Source organism: Macrobrachium nipponense, chromosome 1, assembly GCF_015104395.2.
Source record: "Macrobrachium nipponense isolate FS-2020 chromosome 1, ASM1510439v2, whole genome shotgun sequence".
NCBI lineage: Eukaryota > Metazoa > Arthropoda > Malacostraca > Decapoda > Palaemonidae > Macrobrachium > Macrobrachium nipponense.
The window spans coordinates 201,716,218-201,734,633 of NC_087200.1; the positions used below are offsets into that span (position 1 = coordinate 201,716,218).

At 35.2% G+C, this 18,416-nt stretch overlaps 2 protein-coding genes across 2 annotated transcripts in view; both read right to left on the reverse strand.

Annotated features, from left to right (window-relative positions):
- LOC135219063 (fibrillin-3-like) overlaps positions 1-9,861 on the reverse strand; it is a 53,436-nt gene extending 43,575 nt beyond the window's left edge. Inside the window, exon 1 of the mRNA XM_064255492.1 lies at positions 7,990-9,861. Within this exon, the coding sequence (XP_064111562.1) occupies positions 7,990-8,077 (88 nt within the window). The 5' untranslated portion in view covers positions 8,078-9,861. The remainder of the gene's footprint in view (positions 1-7,989) is intronic.
- On the reverse strand, positions 9,055-9,876 carry LOC135219064 (zinc finger MYM-type protein 1-like). The gene has a single exon (XM_064255493.1). It carries the CDS (start codon positions 9,874-9,876, stop codon positions 9,055-9,057), a length of 822 nt encoding a protein of 273 aa, XP_064111563.1.
- Between the last annotated feature and the right edge of the window lie 8,540 nt (positions 9,877-18,416).

Consider the following 18,416-nt stretch of genomic DNA (forward strand, 5'->3'; position numbering starts at 1 on the left):
CGTCCTTCCTACGACAAGAAGTCACAATCAGAGTCAGCCAGAGCCGTAATCTGCGCCTGCAGACTAGCCAAAACACGTGTAGGAGATTTAACAAAGTCCTTCACGGGAGACGCAGCCTCAATCCTTACTAGGAGAGCGAAACTCCAAAGACATCCTCGGTTTCTTCACATCCAATCCAGGATCTTCCGAAAAAATTCAGCCTGGAGGGGAGGAGCGGAAGCCTGCCAAGGCTCTCTTCGACGGCCCGAGAAGCTTCCGAGGAGTCCCAACCACGCTTGGCGAAGGAGAAGGCGAAGACAGAGAAGCATTGCCGAAGACTTCTCTCTTGGCGCGATCCAAGGTAGCCTGGGAGCGAACATCAGGCGCTACCGAGGGGACGCCTGACCGGTGGGGGTTCTCCCTAACCTTCCTGCGGCTTTCGACTTTCCTCCTCCACTGGGTCTGGGAGTCTGGAAGAGGTTCTAGTCTAGAAGCATTAGGGAGCCGATCAGACGCACCCTCCACTGCACTGGATCACTGCACAAATTACTATCACTCTTACCTTCTAGCACTTTAATTTTTCAGCTCCATGCTGCGAATAGTGGCTCTCATAGTGTCCACCTCCGAAGGCGCATCTTCGGGTTCAATGCAGGAAGCAGGGGCTGAAACTGGTAAAGGCGCTACGTCTACAACAGGGTTATCAACTTCAACTCGCTAGTGCGGCTACTAGAACTCCTAGATGAAGCTTTCATAAACCTTGTCCTTCTCAAGCTTTCTTACATAAGAGAAAGTGCCTTCCATCTCTTCATCAAATTACCACATTCATTACAGGGGTAATAAATGAGCAGTCATTTCCCCTACACCTCATGCATACTGTGTGGAGGGGTCAACTGCAGCTTTCGGTAGCCTCACCTTACAATCGCTAACAGAACAAACTCTGAACATAGTTGATTTCTTAATTTCTAAATCAAGACTATGAAATTCCAAGAATAATCAAAAGAATAATCAAAAAACCGGTCCACAAATCGCAAATGCCAAGCCAAGGAGCAGGTACTTCACCAAAAGTCCGATGAAACAATCCAGGGCGAAAAGGTAAAAATAAGTCCAAAATCGAGAGGTATCGACAACAGATGTAGTCGACACCGGCGACAGAAAAATTATGACTGGAAAGGGGGATTGGTTCATACACCTGCCACCCAGCGGCGGGTGGGGTAGATCACCTGACCTACCTGTCGCATTTGCCGCGAGTTTTGAATTCTGTCGTGACGTCAGAGACGTAAGCTAAGTATATATCTGGCAGGAAAGTTCATGTACAAAAACTTTTCTTATCGACGTACCATACGTCTAATCGGCACCTGACAGACAATTTATGTCGACGTTTAATACATCCAATCGGCATTAAAGGGTTAAATACAAATTTAGAAATTTTGTACCTGAAGGAGACAGAAGTATTCAATATTCCTCAACATTTAGGATATAACTAAAAGAAAAATCTTGAAATCTTTGAATAAGAAACCAGAAATGAAAATTAAAAGAAAAATTCATCTCTCAAGGCTGTTTCTTACCTTCAATGCAGCAGGAACAATTTGTCCCACTGCATTCTTCAGAGAACACGGTACCACTGCATAAGTGGCTACTCTGCACACTGAAGCAGTAACCATTATTGCCGGTGCAGGCGCTGCTTGATGAACATACTGTGAATACATCAAGGATTTTATTCAGTTGGGCTTACTGGTCACTTCATGCTAATTTCCCCAAGACAGTCATCCTTGAATATGATTGGATTTTAGTTGTTAATGAAAATGCTGAATGAAAAGCCATTGCTGCTGCTCTGTGGCAAATACATTCAGGAACCCAAAATGAAACTCTTCACAACAGAGTAATTTAGCTAAAATATAAAGTAATATAAACTGATAAATGAGGAAAAATTTGCCATAGGTAGTTTATGGGAAAAAATGAAGGTATATTTATTACAAAAGACAAACATAATATGCTCACAAATTCTAAATTTAGCTGACCTTTCCAACACATAAGGGACATCTCAGAACATATCATGACAAATTTGTGAATGCCATTGCTGAAAATAATAGTCTATTTACTAGTTTACAGTCAGGTTACTACATGAACCTGTGTGTTTGTGTTGCAATTCTTTCCAATTTCATTTTTTATACAAATGCCCAGTCTTTGTATTTTGCTCTGCTTTTGACCGTGTTAATCCCAGAAGACTAGTTTTCAAACTCATACAAATGGAAGTTGTGGCACTATCTCCTGGTACTGCTGAATTGTTAACTAATAGATCACAAAGCTTAGTTGTTGGCAGGCCCAAGAGCTACTATGTACTACTACAATGTAACTTCTGTGGTTCTTAAGGCAGTCATCTTGGTTCACTTTTGTTTTTTAATACTGGGTACTCATGATGTGAAGTCTGGCCCAGAATACATACTGGTTACATATGTGGATGATGTTACTTTTTGTACTGATCTCACCTCTTAATGTAAGCCTGTGGTTGCAAGTTCTCTTAAGGAATGTAACTGAACCATTACAAAACTTAAAGTGCAATTGTTTTGTTTTAGGGGTCTTATCCACCCAGGTCTCTTCATTGTCAATGAATACTGATTAAATGAGTCATTTAAAAGTCTTAGTTCCATTCTGTACTGCAAATTCACTTTTTGAGAAATATAACTGATCTATGTCATCTTCAACCACTGAAGAAATCAGCAAATAAAAAATCTCATGAGAGCTTTAGAGATCTATGTAGGCTTAGGAAATACTACCATTTCCTGAGCATTCACAGCATTTTGTGTTCTGGATATTCTTCCCTAGTTAAGGAAAATACTACAGCATAAAAACTTGAGCTCTTATAAATTCCAGTCTGTACCAATAAACTGCCATCTGAAGTTTCTGAATAAGAAAGTGAGTTCCATGAAATTTTTTATTCTGACTTTTAAAATTAAAGTCTGTCACTACCTTTCTGCTCCTTTTAATATTTTTCATAGATCTGGACATCCTTTGCGTGGCGATATATGCAGTTACTTTAAACAGCCTAGCCTTTGCTACTGTGAGATTCAGTATCATACAGTTTCTCTGGAATAACCTTCCTAGTCATGAAGTAGACAATATTTGAAATTTCCCACTGTCTGTCTAATTGCAAATACTTTTTTTATATTTTTTATAGCAGGCTCATGTGATTCTCATTTCAAAATTTTTAAGGGTTTTATGTTTTATTGTTGTACTTCTGTTGCCTTATTTCTTTTCACTTACTGGAATACATTAACTATTGGAGCCCAAGGGCTTGTGGCACTGTGCTTTTCCGACTTGAGTTGTAGCTAAGTTGTTAATAATAATAATTAATGATAATGGTAATAATCATAATAATAGTAAGTTTAGAACATTAAACTGTCTTAATTAATTAGATAAAATAATTACAGAAAGATGAAATGGTAGAAGTTTATGCAGATTTATACACAAACACTTGACTGAGAGTGGAAGACTCTGCCATGAAAAAACCTGGCAATTCGATACATTTTCGTCTCCCTTTTCAAGGTTCTCATTGAGTGACCCTTCAGGAGTTTCAGCGACTTACCTCCTGGACTGCGACAGGCACAGTCATCTCCGAGGCATTCAGTGGAATCAACTACCTTATTACAGCTACTCCAGTCTGTAGGTTTCATGCAAGATCCGCTACTGTCACACACCCAGGTAAAAGAACACAGAGAGAAGTATCTGGAAAGATGAAAGGCAGTGATATCACATATATATCATGGATAAAGCTCGCAAGTAGTCACTACATTCTTTCAGTCTCCTTACAAGTACTATTTGATAGCACCATAAAAGTGCTGGAAATTCAGAACATGTTTTATATGTTAAACATCACAGTGGATAACAAGTGTCTCTTGAGAATTAAAATAAGCATTATTCAGAAGGCCATTTCACTTTCCATTATACGTATATATGTACAACAAAAAAATAGCCTTATTCTACATGGCATCTTCCAAGAAAAATTTCACGTAACAAGGGAGGGTGTATCAGTACTCTACTGAAATGCCAAGACAATGCATGTGAAACAATGATTTCCAGATGCCAGAGCTATTGTAAAATGAGAAAAGGCTAAAAAAAAAAAAAAAAGGGGGGGGAATGGTATTCCAAATTTAAAGATAACAGAACCCAGGTTATGTTAAGTGACTACCATTAATACAAAAGTGAAATGCAGCCTCCCCGCTTCCTTGTTCATAGATGGTACCTGTGCACATGTAGCTACTTGTACCATTGTAGCAATAGCCTTGATTAGCAGTGCACTGGGCATTAGGGGTACAATCTGAGAGTTTAGGGAGGATAAAACTTTCTTTACGTTAACGTTAATTCATCATTTCATGGTTATTCATATCTGTACACTTAAGCCCTCATCCCTGAAGGAATTATCACTTTACATATAATCCAGACATGCAAAAATTTTGTTCGGTTGTAACGTGAGAGGTTCTGTGTATTGACTTTGTTTTTATTTCAGTTTAAAAAATGACAATAAAGTTAACTCAATATAAATACCAAAGACCAAGTTAAACATAAGAAGCTACGAGCTTTCAGAAAATATAATGCATATACGTTCCAGAAGTTTAAACCTACAATTATATTATCTACTATGCTACAAATCTTCTTTGCATGTGCTTTCAATATACATAAATTATATTAACACTTTTAGTTATCGTAGAAATATGTGACTCTATGCCTTATAACAATTCAGCAAAAAAATATATCCAGTTCTTCTACTGTTTTTTATGTGACTTCCCCCCACCCCTGCAACAAGTTTGCAATTTGTTGTTTCCAAGGCAACCTGCTGGTTCAGCTTAAGCCATAGCAAGTTCCCCAGTCATCACCTTTCACGCATTTCCCACTGTCTCCTCCACATTCAGGTAATCAACACAGTTATCAGGATCTGGAATGATAAAAACATCCGTGATATTAATAATACACAAAGGAGGATAAACTAAATTAATAATACATTACGTGATAAGAATTTTCACAAAACCTTTTGAAAGCAGTGAAGAACATCCATGCATATTATCAATTTTGTGTTTTTTTGTCAAAAAGAAAGTCATTCACAGTTTTTTCAATCTTAACAATATTTTAAGTATGAAATGAGATGATTTATATTTTTTGAAAAGAAACAAGGTCTTATGCTTATTCTTATGCTATTCAATAAATGCTCCCTTGCAACTGTGGTGGATAAAATAACCAAACCTGAATCTTATCAGAAAAATTTACTCCTTACGAAAACTTTGTGAAAATGTACGAACTATAAACCGAGACCCAAAGGGAAATGGCTCTTTGTAAGATTCCTGGTGCTTGAGACAAATAAGAAGTGAAAGAAATGATTGCAGATGCAAAGCAAAGCCACTTACCCATGAAACAACAAGCACAATTTGGTCCATCACACCCTTTGTCATAAGTGATACCATTGCATACATGGCTGCTATTCGTATGAAGAGTAACCATTATTGTCTGAACAGATGGGTTTTGGTGAACATTCCTGAAACCAGATTTCCAAGAAATTTGTTAAACATTGATTTTAATGTGCTCATCAGTTTGTGTAACTTTTCCTACTAAGAGGGGCGATCACTCATTTTTCCTTGGGGGGGACAAAGGTTTATTTGAGGCTGCTCTCTCCCGAAAGCAGTGGGGAGAGAGTTGCTAGCAAAGCAAATCTAACCAGCTGGGGGCTCACTATAAGGCCCCCCGAGAAATTTTTTTTAGAAATATCAGCAAAATAGGAACAATTTGAAGCTACTTGTAAAGGAACTTTAAAGAATTTTTATTCCTTAAAAAATGCTGTACATCAAATTTTGAGATAATAAATCAAGAAGAAAAGCTAGTGGAGATTTCTAAACAAATCAAGTTATAAACTATAGTATTGGTCCTAGAATAACTGCAATTTAACATTAAATATAGCTCACTGCCTAGAACAAGGTCATTCAGGAAACAAGAAAAGTTGATGTGAACAGGAAGATCTTAAGCTTCAGAAAATGTGTAAAGGTAAAATGGTACATAATTTTAACATGGTTCATCTAAGGAAATTTCAAAATAAACATTTACTTCATGCATTTCAGATATTATCTACTGCATTAGTGGATACCTGCTTGATCATAATTTTGCAAAATTATTAATCAGTATGTCTTAGTTAAGATTTTTAACAAGCTCCTTTTCTAAGGCCTTGAGAAGCAAGTCATTCACGCACTCATTTTTCGTGGTAGTTCATAGATACGTTTTCACTAAGCTAAGCACTGAAGACAGTCAGTCGTTCACTGCAGGTGTAGTTACTGAACGGGTGAATGAGAATTTTAACAATTTCAAGAATTTCTGAGTAGCACATTCTAACGGTTTGAGTTCATCACACAATTCAAAAAAATTCTTACGCTTTTCATTCTTGGTTAGAAAGTGACTCTTTACTACAGAAATCTGGGCATTTCGAAAGATTTCATCTATGTGTATATCTTTATAAAACTGTACTATGGTAGACAGTTTCTTATCATAAAAAGTCATTAGAATTACACTGAAGTGCATCCATCGCTGCTATCAGTGGCATATTATGAGTGGATCTATCATTCATCTCAGAGAGAAATCTATCTAATATGTCAAAATGGATTCTTTTGAATGATACCTCAGGAGTGAGACCTGTACTGTCCTCACTCATTCCTACAGTTGAACTCCCTAAAAAGTCTTTTAACTTGGATGAGATCTTTTGGATCCTCTTGGGTCGGCCTACTTGATAGGAGTCTTTCAAGTTTGTATCAATCTCATGTGCAGCAGAACAATCTTGGCCTTGTCAGAGATATTAGAGAAACCTTCATCTGTGTCCTCAAGACCTGTCAGGTCATTAATTCATTTGTGAACAAAGTGATTAGATGTCTCAGCTCTTAAAGAAAACTGCCTTGTCTTATTATTTTTAACAGGTAACGATTATATGTAATGAATTATTTATATTGTTCCAAATGTTAAAAATAACTAATCTAAATTCATCCCTCTCTACACTTCAACTTTATTTATATTTTTTTCGACGCTTTGTTCCGTGACCTTATAATAATTGGTATGTATATAAATAAACATACATATAGATATTTTTTGTATCGCTGATTTCGAGGCTTGCCAAGAAAGCTTAGGGGGCTGAGTGCCCCTCACTGCCCCCACCCAACCCATGCACCTGCATACTACACATTCTAATTTGGCACAGTGAGAACACAACTCCCAGTGGATGTTTACACAATCACTCAGTCCAGGATTCTGATGTCTTTTAAATCTGTTGTTTAAATCAAATGCTAGAAAAAACTTTGTGTTGCGCACTCCAGGAGGCCTGTGATGTTAAACAATGAAAGAGTACCTAAAAAACTGCATAATGATAAATAATGAAAATATACATATATAATATTGATTATATTTTATAGGCAATATAGAAAGGTGAGGCTTGATATTTCAAGGAATTTGGCTATTTTGTATTCTATCCTCACAGCAAAAACTACTGGCTGAAGTTTATCTTTTGGACGGCTGTTATGTAATTGTAGTTTTAAATCTTCTATTTTAAGCCTTTCTATACTTTAAGAGATATGTTTGTGATCTAGGTACTGCATTTTCTCTTCATTGTTGTAAAGAGTTTGTAACTGTTTGCATTGTTGAGTTCATCAATTGTGTTTACATATTAAAAAACAGAATGGTAAACATTTTAAACTTGAAATTCATAGATATTTTGTGGCCTTAAAGTTCTGTGCACAATGTAGATTCTAATTGTGATACAAGTAAGAGATATCTTTTACAACAAAGTTCTCTCCTTATATGCCAGAGGAATACCGTTGATTGATTGAACCTACATTAAACATCTATGATACTGGCCAGATAGACAGGTAAACGTATCACAACTGAGGATCACCTCTATAAAGAAAACTTTATCATGATGTACAGGACATTCATTGATTGTACCCTTCCTTTAGGGGTTTGCATTTAAGTGATCTTCCTTTAGAGGCTTACCTGTTGGATGGCAACAGGCACAGTCATCTCCAAGGCAGTCAGTTAAGTCAATTGCACCAACACAGCTACTCCAGTTTGCAGGTTTCATGCAAGATCCACCACTGTTCTCACAATCAGGTAATAGAACACAGAGGGAAGTATCTAAAAAGGTCAACAGCAGTTTAAGCACTACTCATACACAGAAGTAAATGCTAAACATTTCAAGTACAGTGGCGATTCTACCCCTCAAAAAGTGGAGGGGCAACTCTGGGGCAAAGATGATTGTTGGGTGGGCATCATAGGAAAGGTGACTGTAAAAAAATTACAATTTTGGAAACATTTTGAAACTCATGGAAGAATGAATTTGACTAAAGGTAAAGGTTCATATAAAATTTTGTTTAATTCCTAAGCAAAACAACTGTAAAGCATCCATCTGATATTTTACCTGACTTACATGATATGAAAATTTAACATTCAAAACTATATACAGTTCCAAACAATACCCAAACATTGAAGAATGGATAGTATGTATAAATATAATACACATTTGAACCACATAAAGAAAGGTAGTAACTATATGAAATGAACAGATATACAAGGGGCATGTCACAACAATTCTGAAAAGGTTCAGTTTGACATTCAAAACAATAGCATATGATCCCAACCAATATGCAAATTAATAAAGAATGTCAAGTTTGTGTAATACACATTTGCACAACTTAAAGAAAGGTGTTAACTAATGAAATGAACAGACAGATATGGACCATGTCATGACCATTCTGAAAATGCTGGTTTCACATTAAAAACTATATGCAATTATTAAAGAATAGCAAGTTTGTATAATGCACATTTGAACAAAGTAAGGAAAGGTGTTAATTAATGAAATGAACAGACAGATATGAGGCTTATCATGAAAATTCTCAAAATGTTGTTTCGACATTCAAAACCATATACAATTTATAACAATATGCAATTATTAGAGAATGGTAAGTTTTTATAATACACATATGAACACAAAACAGATATGGACCATGTCAGGACAATTCTCAAAATGTTTAGTGCAGTTTGATTCTACGATTACCATTGTCAGCTGTCAAACTCATCTACAAAACTATCTAAGTCAATACTCTCAGCCTGTTTACTTTCAATTGATGATAATGCAGTGTTACTTAGTCTCTCACTAGTCATTGAATTTCTAAGAAATGTTTTTACGATTCTTATTTTGGAAAAACTTCTTTTACAAGAAGCACTAGTAACAGGAAGTGTTACAGCTATCAATAGTAACCTGTATAAGCAATCAAAGGCAGATTTATATGGATGAATAAATGACAAAAACTCCACCAGTGATGTAGGTGGCTGAGGTTCTTTCTGGAGCAATTTCTTGACTAAAGGTAGCTCGTGTTTTAAATTACTTTGTTTAACTGAATATGATAAAGCAAATGACTTCAAGTCATCCTCATGCAAGAATGTCTGTCCTTCAGGACAGAGAGCTGAAATGCCACAGAAGATCACACATGAATCTTTTGAAAAGCGACGCTCTAATTTACTATTTAAACAATCTAGTACTTCATACAAGATTGTGACGTGTTGTGCATGACTTGGCTCCACAACTCTCTGGCCAGATGTTTCCAGTATGATAAAATCACGGAGCTGTCGAGGTTTTCTAGAATGTTTTCTTGTCGCTGTTGGTGAAATGTCACATTTTTTACAGAGTTCGTCAACCGTATTAGAACAATTCTCAATTAAGTTGGAGTTTCTTACATCAGCTAAATCTTCACGAAGACAAGAAATAAGTTTAGCTGCTTTTCCAAGGTCTGTCTGTTTGTCCTGTAGCTGCTGAGATACTTTATTTATTTTTCCCAGAATTTCAGAGAAAAACTGCAGTAAACAAACAAATTCTGCACCCATCTGAGCAAGTAAACCTCTAGCAAGATACAAGCCTTGAAGCTCCAGGTATCATCTGCAGAATTCTCCTTCAAAAGTCTTATAATACATTCCAAACGTAATAAAGCATTTTCACAGGAGGTAGCCCGACACCACCAGCGAGTATCACTGAGATGTTGAAGTTCTCGAATTTGTTCTTCAGGAAACATTTCACACTATAGAAAGGAACTTCTGCATTACTAACAAAGATATAGACTTCTTCAAGAAGACTGAAAAATTCAGATGCTTGTGGTACATTCTTTGCAACACTTGTCAAAACCAAATTGAGGTTATGATCATAACAATGAACATAATAAGCAAAAGGTGCTTTCTCTTTTATACGTTACTGAACGCCACTAATTCCTCCACTCATGGCTGATGCTCCATCAAATCCCAAGCCAACATCCAATGAAGACATGGGTGGGAGTAAAGGAAATAAAACATTCTGAATACAGTGTGAGATTTCATCATAAAACCGTACTACTAGTGCTAATTGCTCAGTTTTGCTCACATCCTTGGCTTCAACGGCTTGAACAGAAAAGTAATGGCAGGAATTTATGTATTCAGCTATTTCTTCCCTCACAATTGATGCAAATGTATCAATCATCTCATTTTGCATTGCAGAACTGGTGAACTTCTCATTTTTTGGACCAATTTTGATGCGTTCAGCTATAACAGGATCATGTTTGGCAATGAATCTAAGAAATTTACGAATATTTCCTGGATTTGTTCATCACCACATTCCCTGTTGTGTTATTTTTTGTGTTACTGTCAGGTAAGTAAAATAATCTTCCCCTAAAGAGTTTTTATGTAATGACGATTTTCACGGACTTTCTTCTAATAGCCCTCACTTACACTCTGTTTAATGGAGGTGTTTTATCAGTTTTATTGTGTTGGTAGCCAATCCTTGCAGTATAGGAGGATTTGTGGATATATGAGCTCAGGCGCTTTGCATTGGCCCCATCTTTTCCTTGTGCCTTTTTCCATCGTCTAAACCCACTCTTTACAAATGCATCGTCTGCATTGCCATAAGAAGGAGATGCAAAGTGCCTACAAGCAAAACAGAACATTGCATCACGTTCTTGAGACTATTCAGCCCAATTTTGTGACTAGTTAGTGGCTATTGTTATATTCAATAATGATTAATTTTACATATAATATTTCATTAAAAAAGTGGGGGGGTGCAAAACCAAGGGGCATGGCCAAAATTCTGGAAGGGCAACTGCCCCCCATGACCCCCACCCTAGAATCGCCACTATTCAAGTACCGTGGACAAGTGAAATTAAGGGTCACTTAAAATGACTCCCTCAGGAATACACTGCAAGAATCGACTTGTATATAGAATACATTGAATTTTTGTGTCCAATATGGTTTAAGAATGATAGGCTTTATGCAGAAGGCTGTGTGACATTCCAGCTTAACCTTTGTAGAAAAACAAAAGTAATTATACTAACTTCAGACATCAAAAGAACCTTAAAGTTGTACTGGGATGTTCAAGGATGAACCATAAGTAGTAACAGTTTTTATTGCCAACGATAGGTTCCAACCATGAAATATATATTCCATGTAATAAAAAATAATACAGTAAACAACCAGCTTATAAAAAGCATTTTGAAATTTTCCCTAATTTAATTATAAAAAAAATATTTGTCCTTAATACAACCCTTCTAGTAATGTACATGAAACAATCCATATTGATATGTATAGTTTCTAACAACAATAACTATGTTTTTAGCAATGTAAATAAATACCACTGTAAATTATGGTAACTGTGTCACTAAAGCACTCGGCATCAAAAATTAAATGTACTCATATCATAAAACATTACTGTATATATACATAGAATCCAATTACCAATAAGGGCAATTCCAATTGAAATATCATATAACATCCATAATACACTGTATTGCACTCACTTCAATGGCCTCACTATCACAGGCCTTGAACCCCAGTAGGAGATTGTCAAACACAAATATCCCATCACCTGCCGGCCTTATGCGTCACCGACTTCATTCTTGTATCTACATCCACAAGAATAACACCTGCCACCACCACCACTCAGCACAATACGCAGTACCAGATATTGGAATTTATTTTAATTTCAATCTTACTCATATTTAATAAACAAAACAATTATTCAACAACCAAAACAACTTACATTAAAGAGTAGATCCACTAATAAAACTTTGTGACATTGCCGTACGTTACCTTTTTCCCTAGACATGGCCAAAGATACATAATAATGTAAAGCACTTATCACAAATGTTGACGTTGACGTATTCCAAAATTGTCGTTGTCTTGGAGTAAGAACGTTGAGTTTTGTTCTGGGTTAATTCCCTTTTACAATGTAGAGGCCGGCCTTGCTAATGAGAAACTCTTACTGTAACTGTTCGCCGTGGCTGTGGTAACCTCTGAGGTAATTTACTTCTTACCTTTGACAGGTACATATTACGCACGCGCGAACTTAAGGCCTATTAGGCAATTACTAGTTTAAGTAATTTAATTCATAAGTTTAATTTTATTATTCATTTTACTTATCATTAAGTATAGTTACTATACTAAGTAGCATTAAGTTATTTACTTTAATTCATTAGAAAAAATAGATAAAGCTTCGAGTGAAGCTAACGACCGAACGGCTATTCCCCACAGTCGGACACAAATACCAATCCTTTCTGATTTCTAACACAGTCCCCACAAAGGATTGCGATTATAGAATTGCAATGAATATCATCATTAACCATACATTATTTATTAAGGCCACCTTAAATCTGGCTACTGCGTTAAACAATTATTTCCAACAACGCTAATAAAAAGTATGGATAAGTACTTTAGTATCATCCTCACGTTACTAAAAGTGTAGCATTTTAATTTAAGTCTTCACTTTATTTTAAGTGTAGTATTTTATTTAAATATTTACACCAATTTTAACTTAGCTTAGTTTACTATAGGCTATCTCCTAATTTTATTTGCTTTTTTTTTATTTACGTATTTAGTTTTATTTATTTATTACCTAGAAAGTACTTATTTGCAATGCCCTTAATCTTGTTTTAAAGTTAAAGAATAAAGCATTTAAAAATTAAAGTATATCCTCACACTGAAAAAAGTTTCGAGTGTGTAGCATTTTAGTCAAAATAAAAACTTGATTATTAGTAATTACAGTAAATAATATACTGAAAAGCAGTATTTACAAATTATCTAAATTTCCCTTAGCATTCTTTCAAAATCTTTCGGTAGCCTTTCTCTTGGGTCTTACAGACCTTTCGCCTTGTTCAACGTGAATAGATTCAGGTTTATTTATACTGCCTGTTTCTACTCAATTTCCATTGAATTGTCTCTGGTTTGCCTTTCTCTTATAGCATGTGTCACTCACAGTTCCATAGGATAAAGATTACAAATAGAATGATATTCTATAGTCCCATTAGCTTGCTTTAGTTTCACTGACATAATTATATTGTCAAATCCTAATATTAATTCTAATACCTTACCCATCATCCAAAATGGTCTGGGCTTATTAATTGCTATAATAGACAATGTCACCAACTTTAATTCTATTTTCCCACTTACTTTGGTACAAATTTCTGCTATGTTCTCTCAGGCTTAAGAGATCATTTTCATACCACAATTTCTTAAAATTTTCAATAATTTCTTCCTGTATTTCTACAGTTCTCTCTAAAGAAGGTTGACTAGAATCGTCCAACCAAAACATCACTATCATCTTTTCTCAAAATGATGGGAGAATTACCATGCAATTTGATAAAGGAATTTGGAGTTATAAACTCTAAATTTTCTGAGCTTGATCTATATGTTAAAGGCCTGGAATTGGATCGCTAATTGAATATTAGAAAGGGTAGTTAATAATTCAAAGTAACTTAATTTAGACCTTCCTATTACTTTATAAAGACAATTCTTTAACACTCTAATCAATCTCTCCCAAGCAGAACCAACCCATGCTGAATATAAGGAATTTTAATGTGTTTGATATTACATTTCCTTAATTCAGATTGAAATTCCTGCGACTCCAAAGACCTTTCAAGGATACTTCCACCCTTGAGAAAAGACTTAGCGTTGTCACTGTAACAGGTATTGTGGTATTGTGTACATATTACTAAATCTTTGGAAAGCGAGAACAAAATTTTTAGTGGACATGTCTGGTAACAATTCAAAGTGCACAGCGCACACGTTAAGACAAGTGAAAACTAATATGAACATTTTTGTGGTCTTACCACTCAACTCATCCCTAACCCAAAGGTGTCCGGTGAAATCAATACCTACATGCTGAAAAGGCTTGACAAATTCATGTGGTGTTTAGGCATATCTGTAAACTTCGGGTATCTGTAAGCTAAGGCATTATATTTCCTACATATATTACAACTACTCAGCTCAGTCTTTACTGCTGACCTACCCTTGGGAATCCAAAATCCCTGTTCCCTAAGGAGTTAATGTAGTGCCTATTCCTAAATGCTGTACCATTCAAATGATAATGCGTTTATTAACAATGAGGTGAACCTATGCTCTTTAGGAAGCAATACTGGGTTATGAACATCAAAGTCAAAGTACAAACACTTAGATATTCTTCCCCACTAGGACCTCCAATTATTACCCTTTGGAATCTAAAAATAAATTTAATTGGACACTAGAGGAGGTATATTATTAGTAATATTGGCACTGCTTTGTAAAAAAATCTAATTCTACTGTAAAGTATTCTTTCTGTGCAATTTTCACCCAATACTCCAAGGCTTTCTTTTTAGGATCACCACCCTTTAATCTACTACAAAATTTGAACAAGTAACTGGTAATTCTTAACAATTGTTCATAACTTGACATTTTATTTATATTGAGAATACCAGCCTTTACTTTATTTATTTGCATAGCGCATACTGTACTTATTTGATGCTTATAGTAAGGCGATATACTCAATAAAGGGTAAAGAGGCCACTTGTCAAAATCATTACTCAACCATTCTGGACCTTCTAGCCAATAAGTTGATTTACTTAAATATTTAGTATAGGATAAACCTCTGGTGATCATGTCAGCAGGATTTTCTTCTGTATTACGTAGTGATATAAGACAGGTAGTTTTTAAATAGCTTAGATATTTCAACTTTAAGACCATCTGCCTCAAGTACTCTATTTCTAACAAATTTGAGATTTTATTTAGTTTCTCTGGTCAATAGCCAATTTAAAACCACTTGAGCATCAACACAAATATTAATGAATTGAAAATTTATATACGTATGGCTTCTAGTAAGGAAGGTAAACATTTAAAAGCTAGAATTACTCCCATTAGTTCCAAAGTGGGGACACAAAACTATGCTCATTTCTCTTATTCAGTGGAGCCAATTTAGATTTGGAGAACAAATAAGAACTTTTATCATTTTGATTAACCGCATAGGCCACAAACCCATAGCTATCACAAAAAATTTGAAGACCATACGAGTCTAGTTCATTAAGGGACTCTCTAGGAAATTTAAGTTCAGATAACATTTCAAAATCTCTACTAATAATTTTCATTTCCCCACAAATGTCTTTAGGTAAATTTTGATCCCAACCAACGTCTAATTTCCATATTTTTCTCATTAAAATTTTGCCTCTTATTGTTACAGGAAGGACTATATTCAAAGGATCAAATATTTTAGAAGTTTGTGACAATACTTTTCTTTTTGTGTCTGCTTCTGGTCTATTTTACAAGGCGCAAGACTAAAAGAATCATTATTTACGTTGAATCTATAACCCAATACTTTATCCTCTTCGCAAGAATGTTCAACAAGTCTATTATCAGACGCCATTTCTTCTCTCAACTCTACACAATTGGAATTCCAAGACCTTAAAATAAAGCCCCCTTGTTCCATCCTATCATTAGCTTGCTTATAACAAATTTTTCATTTCATCAATGTTGTTACCAGTTACAAGAAGATTGTCTACATAAAAGTTATTAGTTAATATTTCTTTACACTTATCATCAGGATAATTTTCTGCGTGATGGTTCTAACAAAATTTAATATAAAAGGTGAAGAAGTGTAACCAAAAACTATTGTTTTGTAGCGATAAGATACTAATTTATTCCCCCGCCCCGTCCAAAAGAAACAAAATCTCTTTTTGTCCACTTCAATTTTTAATTTAATCATCAAAAAAGCTTGTTTGACGTCACTCAACATTAATATTTAATAGTTCTAAAGTAAAAGAGCAATTTCAGTATTGAGCCATTAAATGTATCCCAGGATAAGCTGCTTCATTAAGTGAAGCCAATTCCCTGTAAGTTTTTAAAGAACAGTTAATACTGCCTGATTTTTTGTGTACTTGCTCTTCTAATTTTTACTGTGTCAATGGGAATCCATATATACTTATGATAGTCAGAAGGACTTACTTTAATTTCCTCGATTATACCATCCTCGAGTTGTTTATCAAAAACTTCCTGGTATTTGTCAATGAGACCCTTTTTACCAAGATACTCTACTGTTCTGTCTAATACCTTAAGTGAAACAAAATGATTAGATGGGACGCTGTCAATTTTATCGGTATACCAGGGCAATTCTACGTGATAAAATCCATTATCAAAAGAGTTCCCCTCTCTAAATCTGTCAATTGTTCTTTATCAAAGGATACCAATTCTTTTTCACACTTTTTTATCCCAAGGATTCAAGACTAAAAAGGTGTTCAAGTCCATTGTCTACCTCACTGTCTTCTAATATAAGCTCTAATGGATTGAAATAAGATTTTAGAGGATCCATTACTAAATTTACCACGCTTTTTGTTTTAACATTCAGTGTTTTCTTATTAACAGCTCTACTTTCTGCCTCATCCAAAAAGTTGAAACACCATTACCATACAGGGAGCTACCTCTTTAGTTATGGACCTAAAACAAGTCCCAACCCAACCATTTTAGTCCAAGTTACCGAAGGTAAGAAAAAGTGGATGATATTCTATTCCTAAACATGTCAACCTTCATACTTTCATTGGTTTCTGTGGTCACAAAAAAGTCTCATCCAATAAAGCAATATTATTTTCTTTAAATTTATTTATTATTTGATTCATGCCAGGCACTTCAAAGTTTTATATTGACATTTGTCAACTAATAAAGGTATTAATATCAAATTATTGTTTATATTTATTCCAGTGGACATTTGCTTGAAGCCCTTAGTTTCTTGTCCTATATATGTGCTTATATCACATTCCAAAGCATACAACGCCTCTACATCCTGACAAAGATCTTTAGCTGCAGATTCGGAAATATATGACCGCTCGACTTGCCAGTTGTCAAAACAAACATTCTGACTTTCCTAGCCTTTTGCCATTTCTAAATAACAAAAGTCATAGTGGGTAAAATGTGAGACGCATCAAAACTTCTTTGAGCAAAACATAAGCTTACGTTAGTTTTAGTAGTTAGTTCGGCTTTATTCAAAGAAGGGCACAATGGAGTTATGTGTTCCCTCTTTCTACACAACAGACATTCAAACCTTAACTTATTTTGTTTCCCGTAACATTCATTGTCTTCGTGCCCTGAACCAGCGCATCTAGTGCAGAGTGAAAGTTCCCTCAGTCTGGCCAATTTATCATTGATAATTATTAAAGTTAACCACATTTTCCTAAAGTATGGCCTTCAGCTGCACACAATTTACAAATTAATTTAGTTACTTATTTGCAAATTTAAAATTCTGAATCGTACTTACACCTACCTTATTTTCTTTTCTTTAGGTTTAAATGTGAACTGGCTAGGGACTAGGTTTCTAACTAGAGGTTTTAGTGAAGGTCTTTTTTTTCTTTTTTTCTATTGGAAACAGTTTTAGATAAAGTTTTGATAATTTCATTATAATTAGAAAGAATGTCAAGATATATTAGGAAATTAATTGGTATTTGTTTAATTTAGAACCAAACTCTCTCTTTACTTGGGTATGGGGAGTTTATTAAAATACTATATGACTCAAAAATTTATGACCCCAGAGGGACCCCCACTTCCAATAAATCAATATTTGTGTGCTTTCAAGTTCAATGCAGATAGGATTTGTGTTTCGTTGAGGTCAAACTTTCACCGACGAGAATTCTGGATCATATTCAGCACTTGGTGCAGCACTCAAAATTGATTCCTTAAAAGTACTCGTCAACAAATATAATCTACGTCAAGGAATTATCTTCTTTTAAACATTTCAATTGCCAAAGTTGGCTAGTTACGGTTCAGAACTAGTCAAATGCTTAACTACCTTCAACGGCATAAGCCCCTAACGGTAACCATCGTCAAATATATTTGTTTGGCAGAATTCCGGACAGATTTTTCTGGAACCCCAATGACATTTATTTAAATGATTAATGGCAAAGAAATTGAAAGCAAAAAGTTATCCTTTTTCCTCCTCCTCCACTAAAGATTCCACAATTCTAAAGGAGGGGGTTTCCCATCAGACATATTCATTCTAGACATCGGTTTCTAAAACTTTATCGGCTTTAGCTTAAATGTTTGCTAGAAGCCCCACTTGAACTCACTTTATTGAATTTTGTTATATTGTCGAGGCTCTCATTACTCAACCTGGAATGCTA

Excerpts from the sequence above, each read along its gene's own strand:
- LOC135219064 (XM_064255493.1), bottom strand. The coding sequence starts at position 9,876 with ATGGGTGCAGAATTTGTTTGTTTACTGCAGTTTTTCTCTGAAATTCTG.